Source organism: Dipodomys merriami, unplaced genomic scaffold (genome assembly GCF_024711535.1).
Source record: "Dipodomys merriami isolate MVZ:Mamm:240054 unplaced genomic scaffold, mDipMer1.0.p SCAF_125, whole genome shotgun sequence".
Classification (NCBI taxonomy): domain Eukaryota; kingdom Metazoa; phylum Chordata; class Mammalia; order Rodentia; family Heteromyidae; genus Dipodomys; species Dipodomys merriami.
In genome coordinates, this window is record NW_027202549.1 from 861861 (window position 1) to 887637 (window position 25777).

At 44.5% G+C, this 25777-nt stretch overlaps 1 protein-coding gene across 1 annotated transcript in view; it reads left to right on the top strand.

Annotated features, from left to right (window-relative positions):
• The window catches only part of Setd2 (SET domain containing 2, histone lysine methyltransferase), a 71654-nt gene that overhangs the window by 41266 nt on the left and 4611 nt on the right, over positions 1–25777 (top strand). Inside the window, exons 13-18 of the mRNA XM_070017547.1 lie at positions 8927–8975; positions 10087–10270; positions 11298–11967; positions 14483–14617; positions 18170–18309; positions 18906–19017. Coding sequence (XP_069873648.1) covers positions 8927–8975; positions 10087–10270; positions 11298–11967; positions 14483–14617; positions 18170–18309; positions 18906–19017 — 1290 coding nt within the window. The remainder of the gene's footprint in view (positions 1–8926; positions 8976–10086; positions 10271–11297; positions 11968–14482; positions 14618–18169; positions 18310–18905; positions 19018–25777) is intronic.

Consider the following 25777-nt stretch of genomic DNA (forward strand, 5'->3'; position numbering starts at 1 on the left):
TAATACATTTCTTGCCCAATGAAATGTTAACTTTCTACCGCTTCCTCCTGTCCCATTTACTGGTTTTTCAAGTGCTGGGGTTTGAACTCAAGAACATATACTTGTTCAGCTTGCTTCTTTGGCTGGCACACTGCCACTTGAGCCACACCTCCAGCCCTTTTGAAATTGAGTCTTGCAGATTTTCTGGCTGGGCTGGTTTGAAACCGTAATCTTCCAGCCCTCAATCTTGTAACTGTCACCCACAGTGTGTATAAGTACACAATGCTGTGTCCAGTTTGCCACGGCTGGGCACCGATGGGCAAAAATAGTCTCTTATCACCCTAGTTTTAATCCATGTTTCTCGCCTTTCTGTATTTTGTTTTCATGGTTTTATCTACCTTGACCCTTTTTCTTAGTGATTGAAGACTGATACTAGGTATTTTTCATTGCTCGGGAGCCCAGGCATCTAAAGTTAAGAGATAAAACCCTTAAGGGTTTAAAAAATAAATGGGCTGAAAGTAGTTCAGTGGTTGAACTTGTGCCTTGCATACACAAGGGTCCTGGGGTCCATCCCAGCACCTAAATGGATGAGAGGAAAGGAAGGCAGGATAAACCGCTTCTCTCTTCCCTATCACTTCTTCCTTTCTCCTTTTATGAAACCTTTAGACATGAATATTCTAATTTTTTTTTTCTATCTCTGACTAGCTGAGATCTCCCTCTAGCCAGGGGCAGACTTACTAAGTCATAGCCTCTATTTTCTGTTTGGCTGCCTTAGCATCTTCAACCAGTATTTCATATTTCTTTAATTCCAGAAAAATTATTTCTTCCTCTTCAGATTCTCTCTCTCTCTCTCTCTCTCTCTCTCTCTCTCTCTCTCTCTCTCTCTCTCTCTCTCTCTCTCTCTCTCTCTCTCTCCCCTCCCTCCCTCCCTCCCTCCCTCCCTCCCTCCCTCCCTCCCTCCCTTTCCATGTGCAAGGCAAGCACTCTACCAGTTGAGCCAAAACACCACTTCTTTTTCTGAGTAGTTTATTGGAGATAGAGAATCTCATGGACTTACTTGCCCAGGCTGGCTTTGAACCACTGTCCTCTCAGATCTCAGCCTCCTAAGTAGCTAGAGTTGCAGGCAAGGGCCACCAGTGCCCAGCTCCTCCTTTTTTTAAAATTTATTTTTGGTTGGTCTTGGGGCTTAAACTCTGTGCCTAGGCACTGTCCCTCAGCTCTTCAGCTCAAGGCAAGCCTTCTACCACTTGAGCCACAGCGCCACTTCCAGTTTTCTGGTGGTTCATTGGAGATAGATTCATGGGCTTTCCTTCCTGGGCTGGCTTTGAACCACAATCCTCAGATCTCAGCTTCCTGAGTAGCTAGGATTACAGGTGTGAGCTACCAGTGCCTGGCTTTTCTTTTCTTTCCTTTCCTTTTTTTTTTTTTTTTTTTTTTTTTAAGACAGGGTCTCCATGTATAGGGCAGGCTGGTCTTTAAATTATGATCCTGAACCTTTGACATGCCAGGATTACAGGCCTGCCATGTGCTACTGTGCCTGCCTTCTTAGATTTTTTTTCTTTTGGCAGATTCTTTTTTTTAATCTGAAGTTGGCACTTGATGATCTAGTCACATCTCCTGCTCTTCATGTTCTCTGGAACCTGCGTGTGTGTGTGTGTGTACGTGTGCGTGTGCGTGTGCGTGTGCGTGTGCGTTCGTGTGTGTCCTTTCACTTGTGGTAGTGGAACTCTGCTTACTCTTTTCTCCCCTTCCTCAATATTGCTGTTATTTAGAGCAACACTTGGGGGGAAGAATTTCCTTGGCATACAGAGTTTGATATGTGCTGTCTTAGTTTTGTAACATATACCTGTTATTACAGAACAACCAATCCAAATTATTCTTGTCTGTATTGCTTATCTCAGGGACAGTCTAAGTCAGTGTTTACTTCCCCCTCTTAAAAAAAGATTTTTCTCAGGAGGTGTGGCTGGATAGTGGAACACGTGCTAGCAGGTGTGAAGCCCTGTATCTCCCCCCAAAATAGACTTCTTTTCTTTTCACAGTTGAACACAGGCTTTGTACTATGCCAGGCAAGCATTTGGCCACTGAACTATATATTTCCAGCCCTTAGAAGATTTGTGAGTTTATTTCATAGTTTCACTTTAATTCTGTTTCTATAAGTTTACTAGCTGTTTGCGATGTCTTAATAAAGTGTCCTTTGTTTTGCCAACAAGCTTCAAACAAACAACCTTTCTTTGGCGCCTCTGAGGTTTAAATTTGGGGCCTTGCCCTTGCTAGGTGGACACTCCACCCCAAGCCATGCTCCCAGCCTTGTTGGTTTTAGTGTTCTTCAGACAGGGTCTCACACTTTGGCTCCAAGCTAGCCTCATACTGTGTTTCTCCTACCTTTCCTCCTGTGTAGCTTAGGAACACAAGCAAATACCACCACAATCTGCTTGTTCTTTTGAAGTAGGGCCTTACTCGCTTTTTTTTTTGGCCCAGGCTAGTCTGTGATCTTCCTATCTCTTCATGCTCAAGAGTCTGAGATGGTGCCGGCAGACTGGTTCAAGTGGTAGAGTGACTACATACCAGCCAGAGGCTCTTAGTTCAAACCCCCTTCCCGCCAGTATCACTACCCAAACAAATCTCAAGTAGCTGGGATTACAGGCATGTGCTACCATGAGGCTGCTAGTAGGAAACATTCTAGATTAGGTCATATATGCAGTCATGTAGTAATAGGTGATCAATGGTAGTATTATCAAGTTTTTTTGTTTTGTTTTGTTTTGGTTGGTCGTGGGGCTTGAACTCTGGGCTTGGGCGCTGTCCTTGTGCTCTTCAGCTCAAGGCGAGCGCTCTACCACTTGAGCCACAGCACCACTTCCAGTTTTCTAGCGGTTTATTGGAAATAAGAGTCTCACGAACTTTCCTGCCTGGGCTGTCTTTGAACTGCGATCCTCAGATCTCAGCCTCCTGAGTAGCTAGGATTACAGGTGTGAGCCACTGGCGCCTGGCTTTATCAAGTTTTTAAGATAAACAAATTATCATTCTTTAATCCTCCAGGCTGTGGGTTTCTTGCCTTAGCCTGTTTCATGAATTTCACATTTGTATTCTCAGCTTTCTTGTTTGCACTTGCCTGCACTTCAGACTTTATAGATTCCAGCTTCCAACTCAAAAAATCTCCCTCAAACTTCTTCATTTTATGGGTTTTTTTGCTTTTGTTTTTGTTTTTTTGGTTTTTTTTTTTTTTGGTCGGTCGTGGAGCCTGAACTCTGGGCCTGGGCGCTGTCCCTCAGCTCTCTACCTCAAGGCTAGCGCTCTACCACTTGAGCCATAGCACCACTTCCGGCTTTTTTTCTGCTTATGTGGTGCTGAGGAATCGATGAGGAATCGAACCCAGGGCCTCATGCATGCAAGGGAAGCACTCTACCACTGAGCCACATTCCCAGCCCAATTTTATGTTTTTTTCTTAACCTTTATATATATGTTTATATTTATACACATACACACACAGATTTTCCTGCGATAGTATATGTACTTTCTCTGTAGGGCTTGTGAAGGAGTAGCACTAATGGTTAAGAATGTGGTTTGGTGGGCTAGAGTTAAGGCTCAGAATGCCAGTCTAGCAAGTACAGGGTCTTGAGTCCAAAAAAAGTATGTTTTGGGGCTGGTAGAGTGCTTGCCTAGCATCTGACAAAACCTTGGGTTCTAGCCCTAGCAAACAAAAAACAAAAAGCATGCTTATGACAGAATCTAGGCTTGTATCTCAAACTGTGTGTGTACTTGCGTGATAGTCATTGTGTTTGGATACTTCATGTCCCTCTAGCTTGTTTTGTCTATACTTTATATATGTTCACAACCACATCTTATAGCAGTGATGAAATAGTATTGAGAATGACGAGGCACAGTTGCTTATTCCTGTAATCCCAACTTCTTGGATGGCAGAAATGGGGGTACTTGGCTTGAGGCCGATCTGAGCAGAAACCTAGCAAGACCCCAGCTCAGTAACCCAAGCATTGCAGGGGATGTCTCTGATTTCAGCTGCTCAAGAGGCCTTAGGTAGGAGGATTGTAATTTGAGGCCAGCCTGCACAAAAACATGAGCCCCTACGGTAAAATTAAGGCATGCAAGGACTAGAGGAGTGGCTCAAGTGGTAGAGTACATGCCTAGCAAGTGAGGCTCTAAGTTTAAACTCCAGTGCCACTAGAAAGAAAGAGTATAGGACCATGGATGAACTTAATTAGTTCCTGTCACTAGTCTGTGAACTCTTTGATGACAGGTGTTATTTATCTCAGTCATACAAACCATAGGCAAGACTTAATACATGCTTTCAGCCAGTAGTTGATACTGAAGCCTAACTAGATATGCAAACTAAATTTTTACATGTAGCAATCATAGAACTTGAGCTCTTACATTTGAGTCTTAAACTCAGGGCCTGGGCTTTGCCTAAGGGAAAAGAATGGCCAACATCACACTATTCTAAGCATTGAAAAAGTGTTTTAAAAATTTTTTGTAGAGGCACATCTATTATTCTGACACTGAATGTTTTCCTTGTGAGACTCTAGTGTTCTTTTAAAGGATGAAAGAAATGGTATAGATTGAAGAGATTGATGGTATAGTAATAGAAAACCATGGAGAGTATAGGTAACACTTTTAGGTTTGTGTAGCACTGGGCAGCTCATTTCTAAAAATTAAAACTAGAAATCAACCCTCCCCCCTGCCACCATTGAGTATTGATTATGTACCATACACTGTTTTTTTTTTTTTGTCGGTTGTGGGCCTGAACTCTGGGCCTGGGCACTGTCCCTCAGCTCTTCAGCTCAAGGTTAGCCCTCTACCACTTGAGCCACAGCGCCACTTCCGGCTTTTTCTGCTTATGTGGTGCTGAAGAATCGAACCCAGGGCCTCATGCATGCAAGGCAAGCACGCTACCACTGAGCCACCTTGCCAGCCCCCCATACACTGTTTTGGTGCTAGAGATACGGCAAATAATAAAGCAGTCTCATTCTCGGCTTATAACAACTATAGCCTCCATGCATATGATTGTGTGTGGTAGTTGGGAGGAAATATGGAAAAAAATGGCATGATGCTACGGTGTGAAATATGAATATAGGGTGAGATGTGAAGAATATTGGATGCTATTAGGCCGCTGGGTGGATTAGAACTTGAGTCATGCTATTCTGTCTCATACTCTCTTGAATGAATAAAAATGTGATTTTATGTCCAAGGCTCATAGGAATGAAGCTAGGTAAACAGTGACTGCACTCAGTTCTGTGTCCTGTGTATGTGACATTCCCAGCAGACTTTATTTTGTCAGTTGTGGAGCTTGAACTCAGGGCCTGGGCGCTGTCTCCCTGAGCTCTTTTGTTCAAGGCTAACACTCTACCACTTGGAGGCACAGCTCCATTTCCGGTTTTCTGGTGGTTCATTTGGAGATAAGTCTCATGGCCTTTCCTGCCTGGGCTGACTTTGAGCCAAGATCCTCATATCTTAAGCCTCCAAAGTAGGATTATAGGCACCTGGCTCCCAGCAGACTGATCACCAGGCTAGCACAATTTAGTCATCTGGAGTTGGAGGTATAGCTCAGTTGGTAGAGCACCAGCCAGTGAGAGAAAGTGTCAGGTATTGAGTTTAAGCCCCACACTTGGACCTAAAAGAAGAAAAGAATATTTATTTGCCAAATACAATCGGAAGTGTCACGGTAATCAGCAATTAATCTTTGCAAGATTGCTTTCTTCAGTTTCCACATTAAATTCTTACTCAGCTTTGATCTTTATAAGATCAAGTTAGCCACTCAAGGTTCAGTTACATCTTGATAGAACTTGTTCTCCCTAGTAAGTTCGTAGCAGCAATCATTTCTTTTGGTAAACATCAAAATCTGTTTTCAGTTTAGTATTGATCTAAACTTTCGAATGGAACTAAAGGTTTATCTTTAAGAAGCCTTTCCTATGGTCTTTCCCCACCCCACCTCCAGTTTGTCAGTCCTGGGGCTTGAACTAGGGGCCTGGGTTCTTTTGCTCAAGGCTAGCACTCTACTGTTTTGAGCCACAGAGCCACTTCTTGTTTTCTGATGGTTAATAGGAAATAGTCTCACATGATCCTCTAACCTCAGCCTCCTGAGTAGCTAGGATGACAGGCATGAGCCACCAGCGCCCGGCCTTTCCTATGGTATCTTAACTGCTGCCCACAGAAGTGGTCTCCAGCTGGAGAGCTGTACTAGTGCTTCACTTGAGATGTTTATAACAAATGCTTGTAGTATCAAGATGTTAATGGCAAAGAAACTAGGTAGACTGAAGTTGTGTTGTCCTCAGCTGTACCATCTAAGAGTCTTCCATGCTAAGCGCCCTTTGCGAGTGAGCCTGTCAGTGTTTGGAGTGCTTCATCTACCAGTGGTCTCCAAGCATCTTCACACTGGCTCTCGCCTTGTATGAGTAGCTGCTGATAAGTGATATTCTTTCTTTTCTCCAAATTTGGTAATTTCTCAGAAACCTACGGAGGGGCCTGAGTAAAGAGTCCTTGTCTCATCTCTGATTCTTAGTCTCCCTCACAGTTAGACCCTGACAACTGAGCAAAACCCCAGGCTAAATATTCCTCAGAGCAGAAGAGAGCCTTGATAGCTTTGCACTGAGGACAGATAGAGATATCTTTCTCCCAATTGGCAGTCAGGAAGTTGGAGAACTTTAAAGAACAGCCACTATTTCAGTAGCTCTCGGCCTTCTGTGCACCATTATTGGCTGAGCTTTTGACAAAGAAAAATGTCTGACGCATCCAGGTTCAGTTAGTCTGGAGTGGTATTTTTATAAACGCTTCCTGGATGGTCTGTTTGTACAGGGAAGCTAGAGAATTGGTTTTAGTGAAGTCCCTGCACATGGGGAGAGGAGGCTGGGAGGGGTGGGGCGGGGGGTGAGGGGACGCAGAAAACATCTGAGTATGGATCTCAAGATGGTGTTCCATCCCAAAGCAGTATGGCTAGCCATCTTCTGTGTCATCTGATACTGAAGATGAAGGTACTGGAGAAGTAGAGCTTATGATAGCATTATCATAAGATAATGAGCTATTTTAAAGTAAATTAGCCTGTTGAAATATATACATGAGACTTGTCCTGAAACTCGAACAAGGTAATATACTTGAAGTATTTAGAATGATACATGGCACACAGAATAAGTGCACAAATGAAATTGCCATACTCATCTGTTATGTAACATATTAGCATCCATATATATATTGCAGATTTTAAAAATCTATATTTTGGGCTGGGAAGGTGGCTCAGTGGTAGAGTGCTTGCCTAGCATTCATGAAGTCCTGGGTTCGAAAAGGCCAGAAGTAGCACTGTGGCTCAAGTGGTAGAGTACTTGAGCAAAAGAAGCTCAGGAACAGTGTCTAGGCCCTGAGTTCAAGCCCCAGGACTGGCCAAAAACAAAAAAGAATTGGGGGGGTACTCTATCTAAGCCAGATATTGGTGGTTCATGCCTGTAATCCTAGCTACTCAGGAGGCTGAGATCTGAGGATCATCGTTCAAAGCTCAGCCCAGGCAGGAAAGTCTTATGAGACTCTTTATTTCCAAGTAACTACCAAAGGCCGGAAATGGCACTGTGGCTCAAAGTGGTAGAGCACTAGCATTGAGCACAAAGCTCAGGGACAGTGCCCAGGCCCTGAGTTTAAGCCCTAGGACTGATGCCAAAACAAACAATAAAAGACTGCATGCAGACAGATTTTCTTGACTCTCAGCTGCATAGCTTGTGGGCTATTTCCCATTTTCAAAAATATTGCTAGGATCAACAATAATGTGCAAATGAAAGGTTTTTTTTTTTGGTGGGTGTGGGTTTTTTTTTTTTTGAGCACATTTGAAAATTGGCATTATGAGGTCATTCTGGTATGGTTCCTGTTACACAAGTATTGTAAATGGAGAGGATCATATTATGTGCCACTGAGTATAGGGGTTTGTCACTGACACACTTAACGTGGTGACTGGAGAAGAACTTGTGCGGAGCACACATTGATGGGCTAGAATTGTATGTAATAGTTAACAATAAAGCATGCCCCATAGTCTTAGAAATTATACTGTAAGAAAGGTGCACGGGGGTTGGGAAGGTGGCTCAGTGGTCGAGTGTTCACATAGCACACATGAAGCCCTGGGTTCTCAGTACCACATAGACAGAAAAAGCCGGAAGTGGTGCTGTGGCTCAAGTGATAGAGCGTTAGCCTTGAGCAAAAGAAGCTCAGGGAAAGTGCCCAGGCCCTGAGTTTATTAAAAAAACATTAATTTTTGTGTAATATTAGATGTCATCTCAGGAGCAACATAATCTAATAGTGCTTTCTTCATTTAAGTGGACATTTTGAGATAGATAATATATTTGGCCATAATATGACCACATGCACATAGACAGCCCTGTTTTTTAACTTGGTCATTTTTCAGATAAGAGTCTTTAGTTTTTTGCCCAGGCTATCCTCTTCTGTTCTCCCAATTTCCTCCTGAGTAGCTTGGATTATAGATGTGAGCCACTGAAATCTTTTTTTTTTTAAATGTAACTGGGTTATTATTCCTCTGCCCTTCAATGGGGGATGGTATGGTAAGATAAGAGAATTAGCCTTATGAATACCTTCAGTAAGGGAATTCCAGATGACTTTGATTTTTTATGTGGGATTGCATATACAGAAGGCATACAGAATTCTAAGGAAGTGAATTCTTGCTAGAAAAATGTCCCGTTTATGGTGCTATTGTACTAGTGAGCTGATACAGCACTGGTAGAATTACAATTGTGCTGTATATTTTTGTTTTCATGGAGCCAGATTATCATCATTTAAATCCAAAAATACTATATTTTGGAAAATTGATTAAATAAGTGCTAACCTGTTCCTGTCTGCCCTCTCCCCCTCCCCCTTGCCTTTTTATTGTTGTGGCCATATGAAAACCAGTTTCAAAAGTCATCATTCCACCTCCACTATTAACCTATCTTTTGGTTCTCTTTTGCAGGAGGTGTATCGAATTCCAAAGAAAAGTCAAACTGAAAAGGAGAGCACGGGTAAGCGTTCAGAGAAATTCTTTTGTTATATGCCAAGGCAACTGATAAGAATCTCAGCCAGGGGACAATACTGATGTGTACAAAACAGCAGCACCTTTCCAGTTAGTTTATATTGCAGTGTTCAATACTGGCGGCAGTGTGAAATGAAGAGATTGACTTAGGAAAGTGAAGTAGTAGGCCATTTGTAAAAAGTCATACTCAGATCAGTGTTGGGAGAGCAGAGCAATGAACTTTGGTGAGACAGTAAGTCATTTTATGTTAAAGAAAGATACTGTAAAGGGCTGGGGAGGTGGCTCAGTGGTAGAGCGCTTGCCTTGCATGCCTGAGGCCCTGGGTTTGATTCCTCAGCACCACATAAGCAAAAAGAAAAAAGCCGGAAGTGGCGCTGTGGCTCAAGTGGTAGAGCGCTAGCCTTGAGCTGAAGAGCTGAGGGACAGCGCCCAGGCCCAGAGTTCAGGCCCCACAACCAGACCCAAAAAAAAAAAGATACTGTAACTAAAGAAGGCTAGTATAGCATCTTTGAACAGGCTGTTTGTGTATGTGTGTGGTGAATGTGAATACTGGGACTTGAAATCAGGGCCTGGGTGCTGTCACTGAGCTATTTGTGTGTGTGTGTGTGTGTGCGCGTGTGTGTGCGTGTGTGCCAGTTGTGGGGCCTGAACTCTGGGCCTGGGCGCTGTCCCTCATTTCTTCAGCTCAAGGCGAGCGCTCTACCACTTCAGCCACAGCGCCACTTTTGGCTTTTTCTGCTTATGTGGTGCTAAGGAATGGAACCCAGGGCCTCATGCATGCAAGGCAAGCACTCCACCACTGAGCCACCTTCCCAATCCTCACTGAGCTATTTCTATGAAGACCGTTTGAGCCACAGCTGTACTTCTGTTGTTTTTTGTTTTTTGTTTTGCTTGCCTAGCATGCTCAGTGCCCCGAGTTCAATCCCTAGCACCACAATAAATAAGTGCTTTATAAAATGATAATATATTTTTCCTTTTATGGTCTTTGTGCTTTGTAAAAACAGTACCTTTATGCAGTTGCTATACTATTGACTGTGCACTATTACAATAGAGGGGGGGAGAATACCAAATAAACTTTTTAAAAACCCTTTTTCCCCTAGTAACTGAACGAGGAAGGGATGTTGTTGCCTTCAGAGATCAAACAGCTGCCCCAAAGACTCCCAACAGGTCAAGAGAAAGAGACTCAGACAAACAAACACAAAATAAAGAGAAAAGGAAACGAAGGGGCTCTCTTTCACCACCTGCTTCTGCCTATGAGCGGGGAACCAAAAGGCCAGATGACAGGTAAGTGATGAGTCCGTCTCTTCCCCAGGATATGTGAGGAAGTGCCCAAGTTCTGTGCATTTGGCCCTCTCAGCCTGCTTTTGCCGTTTAACACCTGTGAATGGCTTTTGATCTTTTTGAATTTTAAGTTTCTCTTCCAAATCACTAATTCTCTTCAGAGCTAATCTGCTTACCCATACTCTGGACCTTAGAGTCATTGAATTAGATTAATACTGGGTTATTTCTTGGTTCATGCCCTTCCCTCCTTCTCTCCCTTTCTTTTTTGGTTGGTCATGGAGCTTGAACTCAGGGCCTGGGCGCTGCTGTCCCTGAGCTTTTTTGGGCAAGGCTAGCACTCTACCACTCTGAGCCACAGCACCACTTCCAGTTTCCTGGTGGTTAATTGGAGATAAGGGTGTCGTGTAGACTTTTCTGCCCAGGCTGTGGCTTCTCAGCCTCCTGATTAGCTAGTGAGCCACTGGCATTTGGCATATTTTTCTTTTAACTTTCAGAATTTGTAATCATCCTTAACAATAAGGAAGAATATGATATATATCTTTAGTACCTTCAGAATTAATTTTGTGGGTACATGTGGTACTGGTGATGGAACCTGGGGCCTTTGCACATCCTTAACTTAAATTTTAGTATGACATTTTTTTTTTAAGTGGTGCCAGTCCTGGGGCTTGAACTCAGGGCCTGGGCACTGTCCCTGAGCTTTTTTGCTCAAGGTGCGCGCACTCTACCACTTGAGCCACAGCTCCACTTCTAGCTCTTTTGGTGTGTAATTGGAACTGAGTCTCTCAGATTTCCTGCCTGCACTGGCTTCAAACTGCGATGCTGAAATCTCAGCTTCCTGAGTAGCTGAGATTACAGGTGTGAGCCCCAGCACCCAGCTAGAGTGTGATTTGTAACCAATGGCTAATTGGACCCAATGTGTTTAGAGGTTCATTGATGCGGTGCTAGTGTTTCCGTGACGTCACCTTTATCAGTACTTGGCTGTGTCCATGAACGAGTAACCTCGTGTTGTCGGTCTTAACTGTTTTTCTAGGTATGATACACCAACTTCCAAAAAGAAAGTTCGAATTAAAGACCGCAATAAACTTTCCACTGAAGAGCGCCGGAAGTTATTTGAGCAAGAGGTGGCCCAGCGGGAGGCCCAGAAACAGCAGCAGCAGATGCAGAACTTGGGCATGACGTCCCCACTACCCTATGACTCTCTGGGCTACAACGCCTCCCATCACCCCTTTGCTGGCTATCCACCGGGGTACCCCATGCAGGCCTATGTGGACCCCAGCAACCCCAATGCTGGGAAGGTGCTCCTGCCCACGCCCAGCATGGACCCCGTGTGCTCTCCTGCTCCTTATGACCACGCCCAGCCCTTGGTAGGACATTCAACAGAACCTCTCGCTGCCCCTCCGCCGGTGCCAGTGGTGCCACACGTGGCGGCCCCCGTGGAAGTTTCTAGTTCACAATATGCGGCCCCGACGGATGGTGTGGTACACCAGGACTCCAATGTTGCGGTCATGCCCGTACCAGCCCCAGGCCAAGTCCAGGGACAGAATTACAGTGTTTGGGATTCAAACCAGCAGTCCGTCAGTGTACAGCAGCAGTACTCGCCTGCACAGCCACAAGCAACCATCTATTATCAAGGACAGACATGTCCCACTGTCTATGGTGTGACGTCACCCTACTCGCAGACAACACCACCAATTGTACAGGTAACTAATTCTGCAGCCTCTCCAGCCTTAAAGCTGGGCTCACGCCTATCATCCTAGCTACTCAGGAGGCTGAGATCTGAAAAAAGCCAGCCCAGGCAGGAAAGTCCATGAGACTCTTACCTCCAATACACCACTAGAAAACCAGAAGTGGGGCCGGGCGCTGGTGGCTCACGCCTGTAATCCTAGCTACTCAGGAGGCTGAGATCTGAGGATTGTGGTTCAAAGCCAGCCCGGGCAAGAAAGACCGTGAGACTCCTATCTCCAATAAACCACCAGAAAACCGGAAGTGGTGCTGTAGCTCAAGTGGTAGAGCGCTCGCCTTGAGCTGAAGAGCTGAGGGACAACGCCCAGGCCCAGAGTTCAAGCCCCACGACCGACAAAAAAAAAAAAAAAAAAAAAAAAGAAAACCAGAAGTGGCACTGTGGTTCAAGTGGTAGAGTGTTCACCTTGAGCTGAAGAGCTGAGGGACAGCTCTCAGGCCCAGAGTTCAAGACCCACGACCAACAACAAAAAAAAAGTCTATTCATGAGATGTCAATCAAGTCTGGCACACAATTGATGACTTGTATATAGCAATTGAATTTTCGTTTTTGAGGGGAGGAGGTGTTAAATTAGGGCTTTACACATACAGATCAATTATCTGTATGTTTTTTGTACACACACTATAACTGTGTGTGTTTATATACACATATATGTAATTTAAAATACTGCCCCCCAAAACCTAGCAGCTTAAGATAGTGTTGTTGTGCATGATTTCCATGATTTATAAGCCGCTTAGTTTGGCTGGCTGGTTGGCTGGCTCAGGATCTTCAGTGAAATGGCAATCAAGCAGTTAGCCTTTGGCTATTTGAAGACTTTACTCAATGGTCACATCTCATCAGACAAATGATTTATAAAAACATAGTGTCTGTCATTGGGGAATTTGAGTCTCCAAAATAGTTTTTCTTTTTTTTTTTTAAAGTCTTTTTTTCTTTCTTGTAAATTTGGATGCTTAGCCACCTGACTTTAGAAATAACATGTTTCGGGCTGGGAAGGTGGCTCCATGGTAGAAGTGGTTACCTTGCATGCACTAGGCCCTGGGTTTGATTCCTCAGCACCACATATGCAGAAAATGCACTGTGTCTCAAGGTGGTAGAGTTCTTGCCTTGAGCTGAAGAGCTGAGGGACAGCACCCCGGCCCAGAGTTCAGGCCCCATGACTGACCAAAAAAAAAAAAAAAAAAGAATGAACATGTTTCACCCTGGTAGTGGTTGTTCTCAAAACTGGGACTTGAGCCAAGTGTATTTCTAACAACTGGGGAGGATTGTAGTTCAAGGCCAGCCCAGGCAAAACACGAGCCCCCATTTCAGTCAGCAAGCTGGCTTTGTGGTACAGACCTGTGGTCCCAGCTATGTAAGAAAGGGTAAAGAGGAGGATTACAATGCTGGCCAGCTTGGTGGAGTTGGGTAGTGGGGAAAGGAGGAAGGCCAGGAGAAGTAACTAATACAAAAAGGACTAGGGGCGAGGCTGAAGTGGTAGAGTGCCTCCCCACCCCTCACTTGGAACCCCAGTTCTACCAAAAAGAAGTTTTGGACAGAGTATGGAGGTGCTTACCCTAATTCCTGCTCCTTAGGAGGTCTGAAGCAGAAGGATAATGGGTTCAAAGCCAGCCTGGCTCGCATAGTGCAACCCTGTCTCAAAGAAGTGTCAAGTGGATCTTAGCGATTTCTTTGCAGTCACACTGGAAGTAGATGGGAAATAATTATTTCCAGGAATTATTTCTAGATACCCAGAAACTAAAGCAATTTTAATAAATACATTTTTAGGCTTTCTTGATAAATAAGTCATAGCCACTAATTTTGGATATGGTTTATTAACTATGTAACATCAGCTGTTCTATAATAGTAGATCAAGAATTATGCAATTTTCCCTCTGTTTTCTGTATCCTTGCAAAAATGATTCATCTCTAGTTTGGGAATAGACTTTGATGACAGACTGCCCGAGTCCCTAGGTTCCAACCCAGCACCACTTACAAATGATTAATCCAGATGTCGCTAGTCTTGTCATACTGCTTGTTATTATGGCAGTATCATTAGCAGCCTTTCTTTGGTGGGGGACGGGTTTGAAGACTTGTGGCTTGAACTTAGGGGCTGGACCCTGTTCCTGAGCTTTTGTGCTGCTCAAGGCTAGCATTCTACCACTTTGATCCACAGTGCCATTTCTGGATTTTTGGTAGTTCATTGGAGATATCAAGAGTCTCATTGACTTTTCTACTTGGGCTGGCTTTGAACTATGATACTCAGATCTCAGCCTCCATAGTAGCTAGAATTATGGGAATGAGTCACCAGCACAGGGAATTAGTAATTTTTTTTTAAATCTTTTATGTTTGTTCCAAACAAGTACTGTACATATTTGTATCCAGATACAGACATAAGTTTAAAAACAAGACTGATAGTGCATCTTTGAGTAAGATGATGTGAAACAGGAAGGCAGTTGATTTAGGCACGTATACATTATGGATGTCTTGGTTTTTGTAGAGTTACGCCCAGACAAGTCTTCAGTATATCCAGGGACAGCAGATTTTCACAGCACACCCGCAAGGAGTGGTGGTCCAGCCAACCACAGCTGTGACTACAATAGTTGCCCCAGGGCAGCCTCAGCCCTTACAGCCAGTAAGTAATCTTTCAGTTGTTACAAGCGCTCTCATTGGCTGCCTGTTGTCTGTGAAAGATTTTCTTTTCTTCTGTTTTCCCTCCCTGGTCTGTGTGTCTTAATTTATGTAGTCACTGGGCTTGGAGGCCTGGCTCAGTTGGAGTGCTAGCCAGTGAGCAAAAGCATCAGGAATTGAGTTTGACTCTGGGTCTCAGATCTAAAAAATAAATTATGTAGTCACCAACTCCACCTGAGTACCTTGAAGGTATACATGAAACCATTCTGTCAAAAGCTCTAAAAATTCTATGATGTTTGTATTTCTGTTTACATATGTGTTTTGCTCCTGGATCCTATCCTTTATTATTTACACTTAGTAACCATAATATTGGGTTGTTTTGTTTTTGTATTTTTGTTTGTTTGTTTTTGTCAGTCATAGGGCTTGAACTTAGGGCCTGGGTACTGTCCCTGAGTTCTTTTTGCTCAAGGCTAGTGCTCTGACACTTTGAGCCACAGCTTTTTTTTTTTTTTTTTTTGCCAGTCCTTGGGCTTGAACTCAGGGCCTGGGCACTGTCCCGGAGCTTCTTTTGCTCAAGGCCAGCACTTGAGAACAACAGCACTGCTTCTGGCCTTTTCTGTATATATGGTACTGAGGAATTGAACCCAGGGCTTCATGTGTGCTAGGCAAGCGCTCTACCACTAAGCCACATTCTCAGACCTGGTTTTCTTAAATTGATATATTGTATGAATGCTTTGAAGTAATAATTTTTCTAGACTGAAAGACCACGCATGGTAGACACCATATTGGTATATACTTGTAATCCCAACATGTAGTCGGCTGAATCTGGAGGATTGTAAGTTTGAGGTTAGCCCTATGCCATATAGTGAGATCTTGTCTCATATTTTTTCCTAGACTATTAATGTTTATTGAACCAATAATGTGCTTAGTACTAAAATAAAAAACTGTACTGTATTCGGTGAACTGGGACTAGGGGTATAAAATTATATATTAACATTTTGCTTTTATGCTGTATAATATAATATTGAGAGAATTTTTTGGTATTCTGCAATGTACATATGTAGAAGGATTTGGTAAAATCTTGATGAATGTTACTGTTTTGAAATAAAATGGGAAATAAGCTGGCATAAGAAGCAATGGAAAACTATAAACAAGAAGATTGGCAGATCTGTGGTTTAACGAACATGTAATTCTGGAGATGGCTCTTGTAATCTGGATATAGCTTTAGATAGGCATGGTTGGAAAATTAGTGCAGGTAGCATAAAAATACTCTATGTGGAGCCATTGGAGAGTAAGATATAGGTGGTTACAAGTGGTACTAGAGTACTTGCTATGAGTTGAGCTCTCCTGAGCAGTTTGAATGTGAAGAGTAAGATTTTTTATTCCTTTTTTCTTTTTTTCTCTTTTTGGTCCTGGGCTTGAACTGACTAGGACCAGGGCACTGTCCCTGAGGGGTTTTTTTGCTCAAGGTTAGCACTGTATCACTTTGAGCCACAGCACCACTTCTGGTTTTCTGGTGGCTCACTGGAGATAAAGAGTCTTAAGGACTTTCTGCCTGGGCTGGCTTTGAACTGCAATCCTCAGATCTTAACCTTCTGAAGAGCTAGAACTTCAGGCTTCTATTCCTGTTCTTTTATCTTAACATTCACACTAAGAGAAATGATGGTCCTAATAAATAACACTAAAACTAGTTCAGTGTTATAAACAGTGCAGATAAAAAGGTTTGAAGGAAAGAATTATTTCCAAGTGGGAGAAGCTTTAGCAATTTAGTGAGTACTAAATAATAAGGAATACTTATCCATCTTTTTTTTTTTCTTTTTGCCAGTCCTGGGGTTTGAACTCAGGGCCTGGGCACTGACTCTGACCTTCTTTTACTCAAGGCTGCACTCTACCACTTGAGCCACAGCGCAACTTCTGGCTTTTGTTGTGTGTATGTAGTACTGAGGAATAGAACCCAGAGCTTCATGCATGCTGGGCAAGCACTCAACCACTAAGCCACATTCTCAGCCCTGGGATATTTATTCTTAAGTGCCTTAGAAGCTTAGGGGAGAAAGGGTCATTTTATAGGCCAGATAGAGGACTATGGGGATAGAGGAAATGAAACTTAAGTTGGGACTAAAACCCCAACTTGGTTAAGGTAGAAATAAACAGGTCTACGTAAAGCACGAACACTCAAGAGACCCATGTTTACTTAATAGTGAGCAGATTTCATTTGAGTCTTTATTTCCAGTGCCTCCTAATTGTGTAAGATGGAGTGAAGCTGAAAAATAATTCATTAATTGGCTTACTTAGGAGGGATAATGAAGGATATACATCTTCATGGTAATTAACCCGCTCAGGCTGCTATGAGTAATACCATTTTAAACAACAGAAATTTGTTTTCTCACAGTCCTGGATATGAAGTCCAAAATCAAGGCATCTGCAGGGTTTGTTCTTCCTGAGCAGCCCCTGTGGCTTTTGGACTACTCCCTTCTTGCTGTGTCCTTCCAGTTCCTTTTCTGTTTTTTGTTTGTTGTTGTTTTTGACCGTCGTGGGGCTTGAACTCAGCCTGGGCGCTGTCCTTCAGCTCCTCAGCTCAAGGCTAGCACTCTACCACTTGAGCCACAGCACCACTCCTGGTTTCCTGGTGGTTTATTGGAGATCAGAGTCCCTCAGACTTTCCTGCCTGGCTGGCTTTGAACTGCGATCCTCAGATCTCAGCTTCCTGAGTAGGATGACAAGCGTGAGCCACGGCCTTCCCTTTTCTCTGCAAGCATCCTCTGATGTCACTTTTCTTATTTATTTTTATTTTTTCTCTAAGGCCCAGACTCAAACGTGGTACCTGATGCTTTTGCTTATTGGCTACCACTCCTCTATCAACTGAACCACACCCCAACCCCTGTTGCACTCTTCATATGGACATCAAGTCCTATGGGATTAAGTCCCTCATCTTGTGACTTCATTGAACCCTTCATTATTTCTTTCAAGGGCCTGCCTTCCAAACTAGTTACAATGGGGTTAGGGCTTTGATGTACCTAGCAAAATGGAGATCTATGTAAAGTCCACCAGCTAGTTAGTAAAGGCTATTTAGCATTGTTTTTAATATTGGGCTATACTGCTTTAGGTAAGCTGATGGATATTTTCCAATAGGTATGAACTAGGAGCTACTGTCAGTTTTCTCATAGTTCCTTAGAACTCTTTATATAATCTGTCCAGTTAGCTATTTCTCAAATTATACTTTACTTTTTTAAAAAAGAACAACTAGGTCTGGGAAGGTGGCTTTTTGGCAGAGCGCTTGTCTAGCATGCATGAAGCTCTGGGTTCCATTCCTCAGCACCACATTATCAGAAAAAGCCTGTAGTGGCGCTGTGGCTCAAGTGGTAGAGCACTAGCCTTGAACAAAGAAGCTCAGGGACAGTGCCAGGCCCTGAGTTCAAGTCCCAGAACTGGCAAAAACAAAAACAACCAAAAGATGTACGTTTCTTTCAATGACGCTTAAGAATTTTGTATTCTGTTGAGCATTAATTTTTTAAATGTATGGTTTTTCTTTGTGTGTGTGTGTGTGTGTGTGTGTTAGCCTGAAATGGTTGTGACAAACAATCTACTGGATCTGCCACCGCCCTCTCCTCCCAAACCGAAAACTATTGTGTTACCTCCCAACTGGAAGACAGCTCGAGATCCAGAAGGGAAGATTTACTACTATCACGTAGTCACGAGGTAAGAGAGCCACGTGGGGTCCCCCCGCCCTGCGTTCACTCACGGAGCCTTGCACCACCAACAGCTCTGTACTTCTTTGCTATGTCCTTATGTCTAGGATATTCCATCAGCAAGAGGCAGACAAGCTGTTTGGTGTTTTGTGCTGATCCTGGGCTTGAACTCCAGCCTGAGTGCTGGCCCTGAGCTTTTTTTGTTCAAGGCTAGTCCTCTTACCACTTGAGCCACAGCTCTGCTTCAGTTCTCTGGGAGTTAATTGGCAATCAGTCTCACAGATTTTCCTTTTGCTCAAAGCCAGCTTTGAACTGTCATCTTCAGACCTCAACCTCCTGAGTAACTAGGCTTACAGGTGTGCGCCATCCAGTACCTAGGGCAAGCTACTTGGTTTTATTCCTCTCTTCAGTACCCAGCCAACATTACCTATCATTGCTCACAGAATAAGAATGATCTAGAGTCAGTCATTGCTGGTAGAGAGCTGTCCGAAGGGCAGCTCAGGGTGCTGACTGGTTCTACCCCGCTTGCATGTTGTACTTTCTAACCTTGATGGCTAGAGCCCTCTTCCCAGCTCTGACAGCCTGCCATTTGTCGCCTTCTTCTAGGCAGACTCAGTGGGATCCTCCTTCTTGGGAAAGCCCTGGAGATGATGCCAGCCTTGAACATGAAGCTGAGATGGACCTGGGAACCCCAACATACGACGAAAACCCCATGAAGGTGAGTGTGGCCTACACATCATGGCTCCTGCGCACACGAGAGCCTTTTCTTTCGTTATGGAAGAGACCCAGCCTCCATGTGGGTCTTGGTTTTCTTTTCTTCTTATTCTGAAAACTATGTGAAAGTTCCTGTCTGTCAGAATGGAGGTTCAAGTTGAGAGAAAGACAAAAGGTGTTTATTGTTATTATTAAGATGTTGTGCAGGCCGGGGGCTGGTGGCTCATGCCTGTAATCCTAGCTACTCAGGAGGCTGAGATCTGAGGATCACGGTTCAAAGCCAGCCCGGGCAGGAGAGACCGTGAGACTCCTATCTCCAATAAACCACCAGAAAACCGGAAGTGGCACTGTAGCTCAAGTGGTAGAGCGTTCGCCTTGAGCTGAAGAGCTGAGGGACAGCGCCCAGGCCCAGAGTTCAAGCCCCACGGCCGACCAAAAAAAAAAAAAAAAGATGTTGTGCAGAGGGGTTACCGTTTCAGAAGTCAGCTCATGAGTACAATTCTTTTTCCGCTAATGTTCACCCCTTCGTTATCCCAAAACTTTTATACATTCATGGACACAGACACATACTAGCTAGTTACCCATTTGATGGATGTATTTAGGATGTGGGTTTTGCTCTAACTAATTATGGGGCACTACTTTCAGTAGAGACGGCACAAAGAGAGCAAGAGAAGGCCCCAAGGTAATCAAGGTATTCAGACGGATAAATGATTTCTTTCTACATGTGTTTTTGTTCTTAACACTGGATGGTTACTAAGACGGGTGGTGTGCTTTAAAGGAATGAAGTGAAATGGTATATTAAAAAAGCAAGCCATGGGTCTGGGAAGTTAGCTCAGTGGTAGAGCGCTTGCCTTGCATGCATGAGGCCCTGGGTTCGATTCCTCAGCACCACATAGCAGAAAAAACCGGAAGTGTCACTGTGGCTCAAGTGGTAGGGCACTCACCTTGAGCTGAAGAGCTGAGGGACAGCACCCAGGCCCAGAGTGCAGGCCCCAGGACTGTAAAAAAATAGGAAGCCAGGCTTCAGTGGCTCAGGCTGATAATCCTAGCTACTCAGGAGGCTGAGACTTTGAGAATCAAGACCCGGTCTGGGCAAACAAAACTTAGTTCCAGACATTTTGAGTTCTTACTGACCTCATTCCCTTGATTAGTTCCTACTTCCTAATGGCACACAGGCTTCATTGAACACATGACCTTTGGGGAGATAGTTATGATCTGAACCATACAGTAAAGGTAGAAAATTGTACAGTGTTCTGTAGGTTTTTGTTTTTGTTTTTAGCCAGTCTTGGGGCTTGAACTCGGGCCTGGGCACTGTCCCTGAGCTGCTTTTGCTCCAGGCTAGCACTCTACCCCTTGAGCCACAGCACCACTTCTGGCTTTTTCTGTTTATGTGGTGCTGAGGAATCGAACCCAGGGCTTCATGCATGCTAGGCAGGCACTCTACCACTGAGCCACCTTCCCAACCCTGTTCTGTGGTTTTAACTAAGGCTGCCGGACACATTTACACAGAGAAACTTGAGAATAAAAGTCCTTATTTGGAATATGATTTTGAAGAAAAGAGATTCTTTTTGTTTTTGCCAGGACTCGGGCTTGAGCTCAGCCTCACACTTGCTCAGCAACCTTTTTGGCTGTCACTCTACCACTTGAGCCATACCTCCAAACCAGTTTTTCACTGACTGTTTTGGAGACTTTTCTTCCTGGGCCGGCCTTTGAAGCGGGATCCCCTAGCCATGTTCTCCCACGTAGCTGAAATTACAGGCATCAGCCACCAGCCTCAGCAGGAGTTAAGATCTTTTTATCTGGGCATTGGTGATATTTCACAAAAATGCATATCCTTACCTGACCAGGCCATATTCTCAAAGTACCCTGACCATGGAATCCAAGGCATATTCTGCTCACTGATTGAGTGTGTTTGTTCATGTGTCTCTCCACTTATGAGCACAAAGTAAAATGTTGGAGACTTGGGTGTGGTTTCTAGACTTCTTTGCCTTAGAGCTATTTATAATTGAATACACAATTCTAGAAAGACTAGAATGTGCTAGAATGATAATTATATGTGCAGTGAAACTAGTGGTAAAAGTCATGGGCGTCATAATGCCTAATTCAGTAGAGACATGTCATTTATAATACATCTGACCATCCCCTAATTTCAAGTTCAAAGTTAGGGTTAAAATTAACTTTATCTGTGAAGGAAATAGATAATGGGGTGACTTAACTGTTAATTTTCTTGATAAGATTTCAAAGTTGGGAAGGAGTTGATCCATTTACTTGTTAAGATATTAGATAAGGGACTAAGAAGGTGGCTTAGTGGTAGAGTGCTTGCCTAGCATGCCTGAGGCCAGGGTTTGATTCCACATAAAAACAGCAAAAGCCAGAAGTGGTGCTGTGGTTCAAGTGGTAGCGTGCTGGTCTTGAGCAAAAGAAGCTCAGTGCCCAGGCCCTGAGTTCAAACCCCAGGACTGACCCCCCCCCCAAAAAAAAAAAAAAGATACTAAATTTAGTATAGGGTTAGATTTAAATCTCTCCTCTGAGTTTAATTTCTTCACCTGCCTTTTATTCCTTTACTTTGTATTTAAACCGTGTGTGTGTGTGTGTGTGTGTGTGTGTGTGTGTGTTGGTACTGGAGCTTGAACTTAGGGCGTAGGTACTGTCTGTTTACTCTTTTGCTAACGTCTGATGCTCAGCCACTTGAGCCACCATTTTTTTTGCGGGGGGGGGGGGGGGGAGCAGTCGTGGTGCTTGGAAGTTGGCCCGGGCCCTGCCCCTGAGCTGCTTTTGTGTTTATGTGGTACTGAGGAAGCGAACCCACCACTTTGCTAGGCCAGCACTACCACTGAGCCACATTGCAAGTGAGTTTTCTATTGGCTTGTTAACCCATACTTCTGTTTCACTTGGTCTTCAATGGTTAATCTGTATTTAAATTTTTATCCTTTTTTTTTTTTTTGGCCGGTCGTGGGGCCTGAACTCTGGGCCTGGGCGCTGTCCCTCAGCTCTTCAGCTCAAGGCTGGTGCTCTACCACTTGAGCCACAGTGCCACTTCTGGCTTTTTCTATTTTTATATGGTACTGAGGAATCGAACCCAGGGCCTCATGCATGCAAAGCACTTGACCACAGAGCCACCTTCCCAGCCCCAAAATTTTATCCATTTCTTCTAGATTTTCCAGTTTATTTGAGTATCGGTTTTCAGTGTGTTTCCTCACAATCCCTCATGGCTTCTACTGTGATAATAGCTTTTTCATATTTTTTTGATTTGAGTCTCTTCGGTCCTTTTGGTCAAATTAGCTTGGAGTTTATCTTATTCCTTGTAATAGTACTTTTTAGTCTCCAATTTACTGATACCTGCCATGATTTTTATACTTTCTTTCCATCTGCTAGTTTCAGGATTGGTTTGCTCCTATCTCTCGAGGAGTTTGTTTGGGTTGCTTCATAAAGTGGTTTGGGTGCCCGCTCGGTTTGTTGTTGTTGTTGATGTAAGCACTCATAGCTCTGATGATTTCCCTCTGAACACTGGCTTTGTTGTATTCCAGAGGTGCCAGTAGGCTGCGTCCTCATTTTTCATTCATTTCCAGGAACGTTTTGATTTCTTCACTAGCCCACAGTGTCCATTCCACAATGTGCTGTTCAATCTCTGTGTATTTGAGTATTTCCTGTTGGGGATCTTCTGTTGAGCTCCAGGTCAATTCCATGAATGGTCTGATTAAATGCAAGGAGTTCATGTCCGTTTTCTTGTGGGTTCAGGTTTGCTGTGTGTCTTAGGATATCTGTTTGGGAGAAAGTTTCATGCGCTGCCAATTACGCAGCTGCAGGGTGAACTCTGGTGTCAGTATCCGTTAATGCCGTTTGCTCTATGGTGCCATTTAATTCTAAGGTTTGTTTGTTTGATTTCTGTATTTGTTGAAATGACCTATCTATGGAGATGGGTGGGCATTAGAGTCTCCCTGTGCTGGAATCTAGTAGCACTTGTAAGACCAGAAGCATCTGGGTGTGCCATTATTCGGTACACACATTGTTCAGTGAGGGGGAGGTGTGGTATTTTAGGACTTAGAAAAACCATGTGGGTAGAGCGGAAGGGTGTGGGGGTGGAAAAGATGCCCTCATTCAGTCTACGGAATGAAAGAACAAGAGACGTTCCAATAAATCCTAAGTGAAAATTGAGCTCCCTTCAGGATTGAGCACGGCCCCCCCCATGCCTGGTACAGCACTGAAGCCTAGGCTTTCAGTCATCAGTAAATCGGTGCTTGTGGGAATCCCGGAAGTGTGTGGAATGACCGTATACAATGCCCAGAAGACGGTGTGCAGCAGCACACCAGTGCTGGGTGTCAGTGAAAGCACGTGTGTGAGCGTGTGCACTTGGGATTGAACCCAGGATCTTGCCCTTGGTGGGCAGGCCCTCCACCACTAGAGTGAGGTTGCCACCCCAGTAGCTGTGAGACAGAGCATGGATGAGAGAGAGCCTTCCCTTCTCTGTTCGCCTCCCGTGTTGCTTCCTCCTCTTGATCATCTTGTGCTCTCTTCCATCCCCCAACCCGTGGCGAGTGTGAAGCCACACCTTCACCATGACAACCCATCAGGACCCAGTGACTGCTGACTGGTTGTGTGGTTGACAGTTAGTTCATTTACTGCTACTTCCTGCCTCAAGATTAACATTCCCTCACAAGGTAGCCGAGTTGCCCCCTCACTGTTACCTTAAAGTAGTGGCTGCGGAGGAGCATGTGTGGGTGGGGGAAGTCGTAAAAGGTGGGATCTCGGGCTGAGTTTTTCCAGTGGATGCTGCCATTTGTTGGTCAGTTTGCAAAATGATTCACGCATACCTACTCAGTCATAGCGAGGAACCAAGAAATCACGTTGTAGAGGGATTTGTCCGAAGCCAGACCTGGGTAGCAAAGATGGTAACATTGTTGAGTGAGCTTACCTGATTATCAGCTGGGGACCAGAGAAAAACACACACAGGCCTACACCACACTTACAGCCAGGTGTGTGGAGGAGTCAGCTCCCTGGCTGTTAGCAAGACCTTTGTGTATATGTGCATGCATGCCAGTCCTGAGGTTTGAACTCAGGGCCTGGGCACTATCTCTGAGCTTTTGTGCTCAAGTTAGCGCTCTACTACTTAAGCCATAGCTCCACTTCCAGTGTTTTTGGGTTTTTTTTTTTTCCCTGAAGTTAATTTGAAGATAAGAATTTCATGGACTTTCCTGCCTGGGCTGGCCTTGATCTGCGATCCTCAGATCTCAGCCTCCTGAGTAGCTAGCATGACAGGCCTGAGCCACTGGTGCCCAGCTAATGCTAACTTTTAAACGGGGACTTTGGGGGAGTGAGGCAGGGTCATGGTGATGGCAAGTCTCCCTCTGGCTCTGATTCCTTTGCTTGGTGTCCAGCTTAAATAGTCCTTGAACTGCTTTCCCATGCCGACCACAGACCGAGAAAAGAGGGGTTTATGAATGTCAGTCCTTGGAGCACATGATTTGCCCCGAGTTCGGCCTGGGCGAACTTCAGTTCAGCCTTTTCCTCCTTCTCCCTCACGCGGAAAGCAGCTAGACAAGAGCTCCGCGCACTGTGGGTTGAAACAGGATCTCACCAAGTCAGGGACGAACTAGGACGGTATTACACACGCACTGCATTTAGAGTTCCGAGCACATAACCTCTCCAAAGGGGGGCAAAGTGTAAAATGTTCCCATGGACCCAGCTGCTCAGGCTCAGGATCCTGGAGGTGGTGGTCAGACCTGAAGTCACTCTCCGTGCTCCTGTGGCTGCTGCTCATTTCTGAGATCTACACGAGGAACAGCTGGGAAGATGGTGGAATTTTATTGGCTAATGCAAATCACTCTTAAAGCTCTTGCTCCATGAGGTCTTACTGTGGACTATGTGCTCTTCTACAACTGGAAAAAATAATCATCTCGGGGGTGGAGGCGAGGCTCGGTTGGTAGAGCACTAGCCAAATGAATGAAAACTTCAGTTTTGAGTCCTGAGTTTGAGTCCCGATCTCAGACCAAAAAAAGAAAAAGAAGCCTGGCTCTGGTGACTTGTGCATGTAGCTACTTGGAAGGCAAAGATTTGAGGATTGCAATTAAAAACCAGCCCAAGTAAGAAAGTCAGCCAGACTAAATCTCTAGTAAACTACTCAAAGCCAGAAGAGGACCCATGACTCAAGCCTGCTAGCCTAAAGCAAAAGAAGCCCAGGAACAGTGACACACACACACACACACACACACACACACACACACACACACACACACACACACACACACACACACACACACACACACACACACACGCGCGCGCGCGCATGCGCGCGCGCGCGTAAAAACATTTGGTCTGGAGGTGTGGTTTAAATACAAAGTCCTGACTTCACTGGGTTTACACCCCAGTACTGCCAAGAAAACAAAACAGCAGCGAAGAAAGCCCCATGCGTTTGGTGATTTCTTTTTGTTTTTGGAGTGTGTTGGGTTTTTTTTTTTTTTTTTTTTTTTTTTTTTTGGGGTCCGGTCATGGGGCCTGAACTCTGGGCCTGGGTGCTGTTCCTCAGCTCAGCTCAAGGCTAGCACTCTACCACTTGAGCCACAGCGCCACTTCGGTTTTTTTCTGTTTGCTTATGTGGTGCTGAGGAATCGAACCCAGGGCCTTATGCATGCAAAGCAAGCCACTCTACCACTGAGCCACCTTCCCAGCCCCATGGGGTTTTTTTGTTGTTGTTGTTTGCTAGTTTGGGGCTTGAACTCAGTCCCTGGCTCTGTCCCTGAGCCTCTCTGCTCAAGGCTAGCACTATC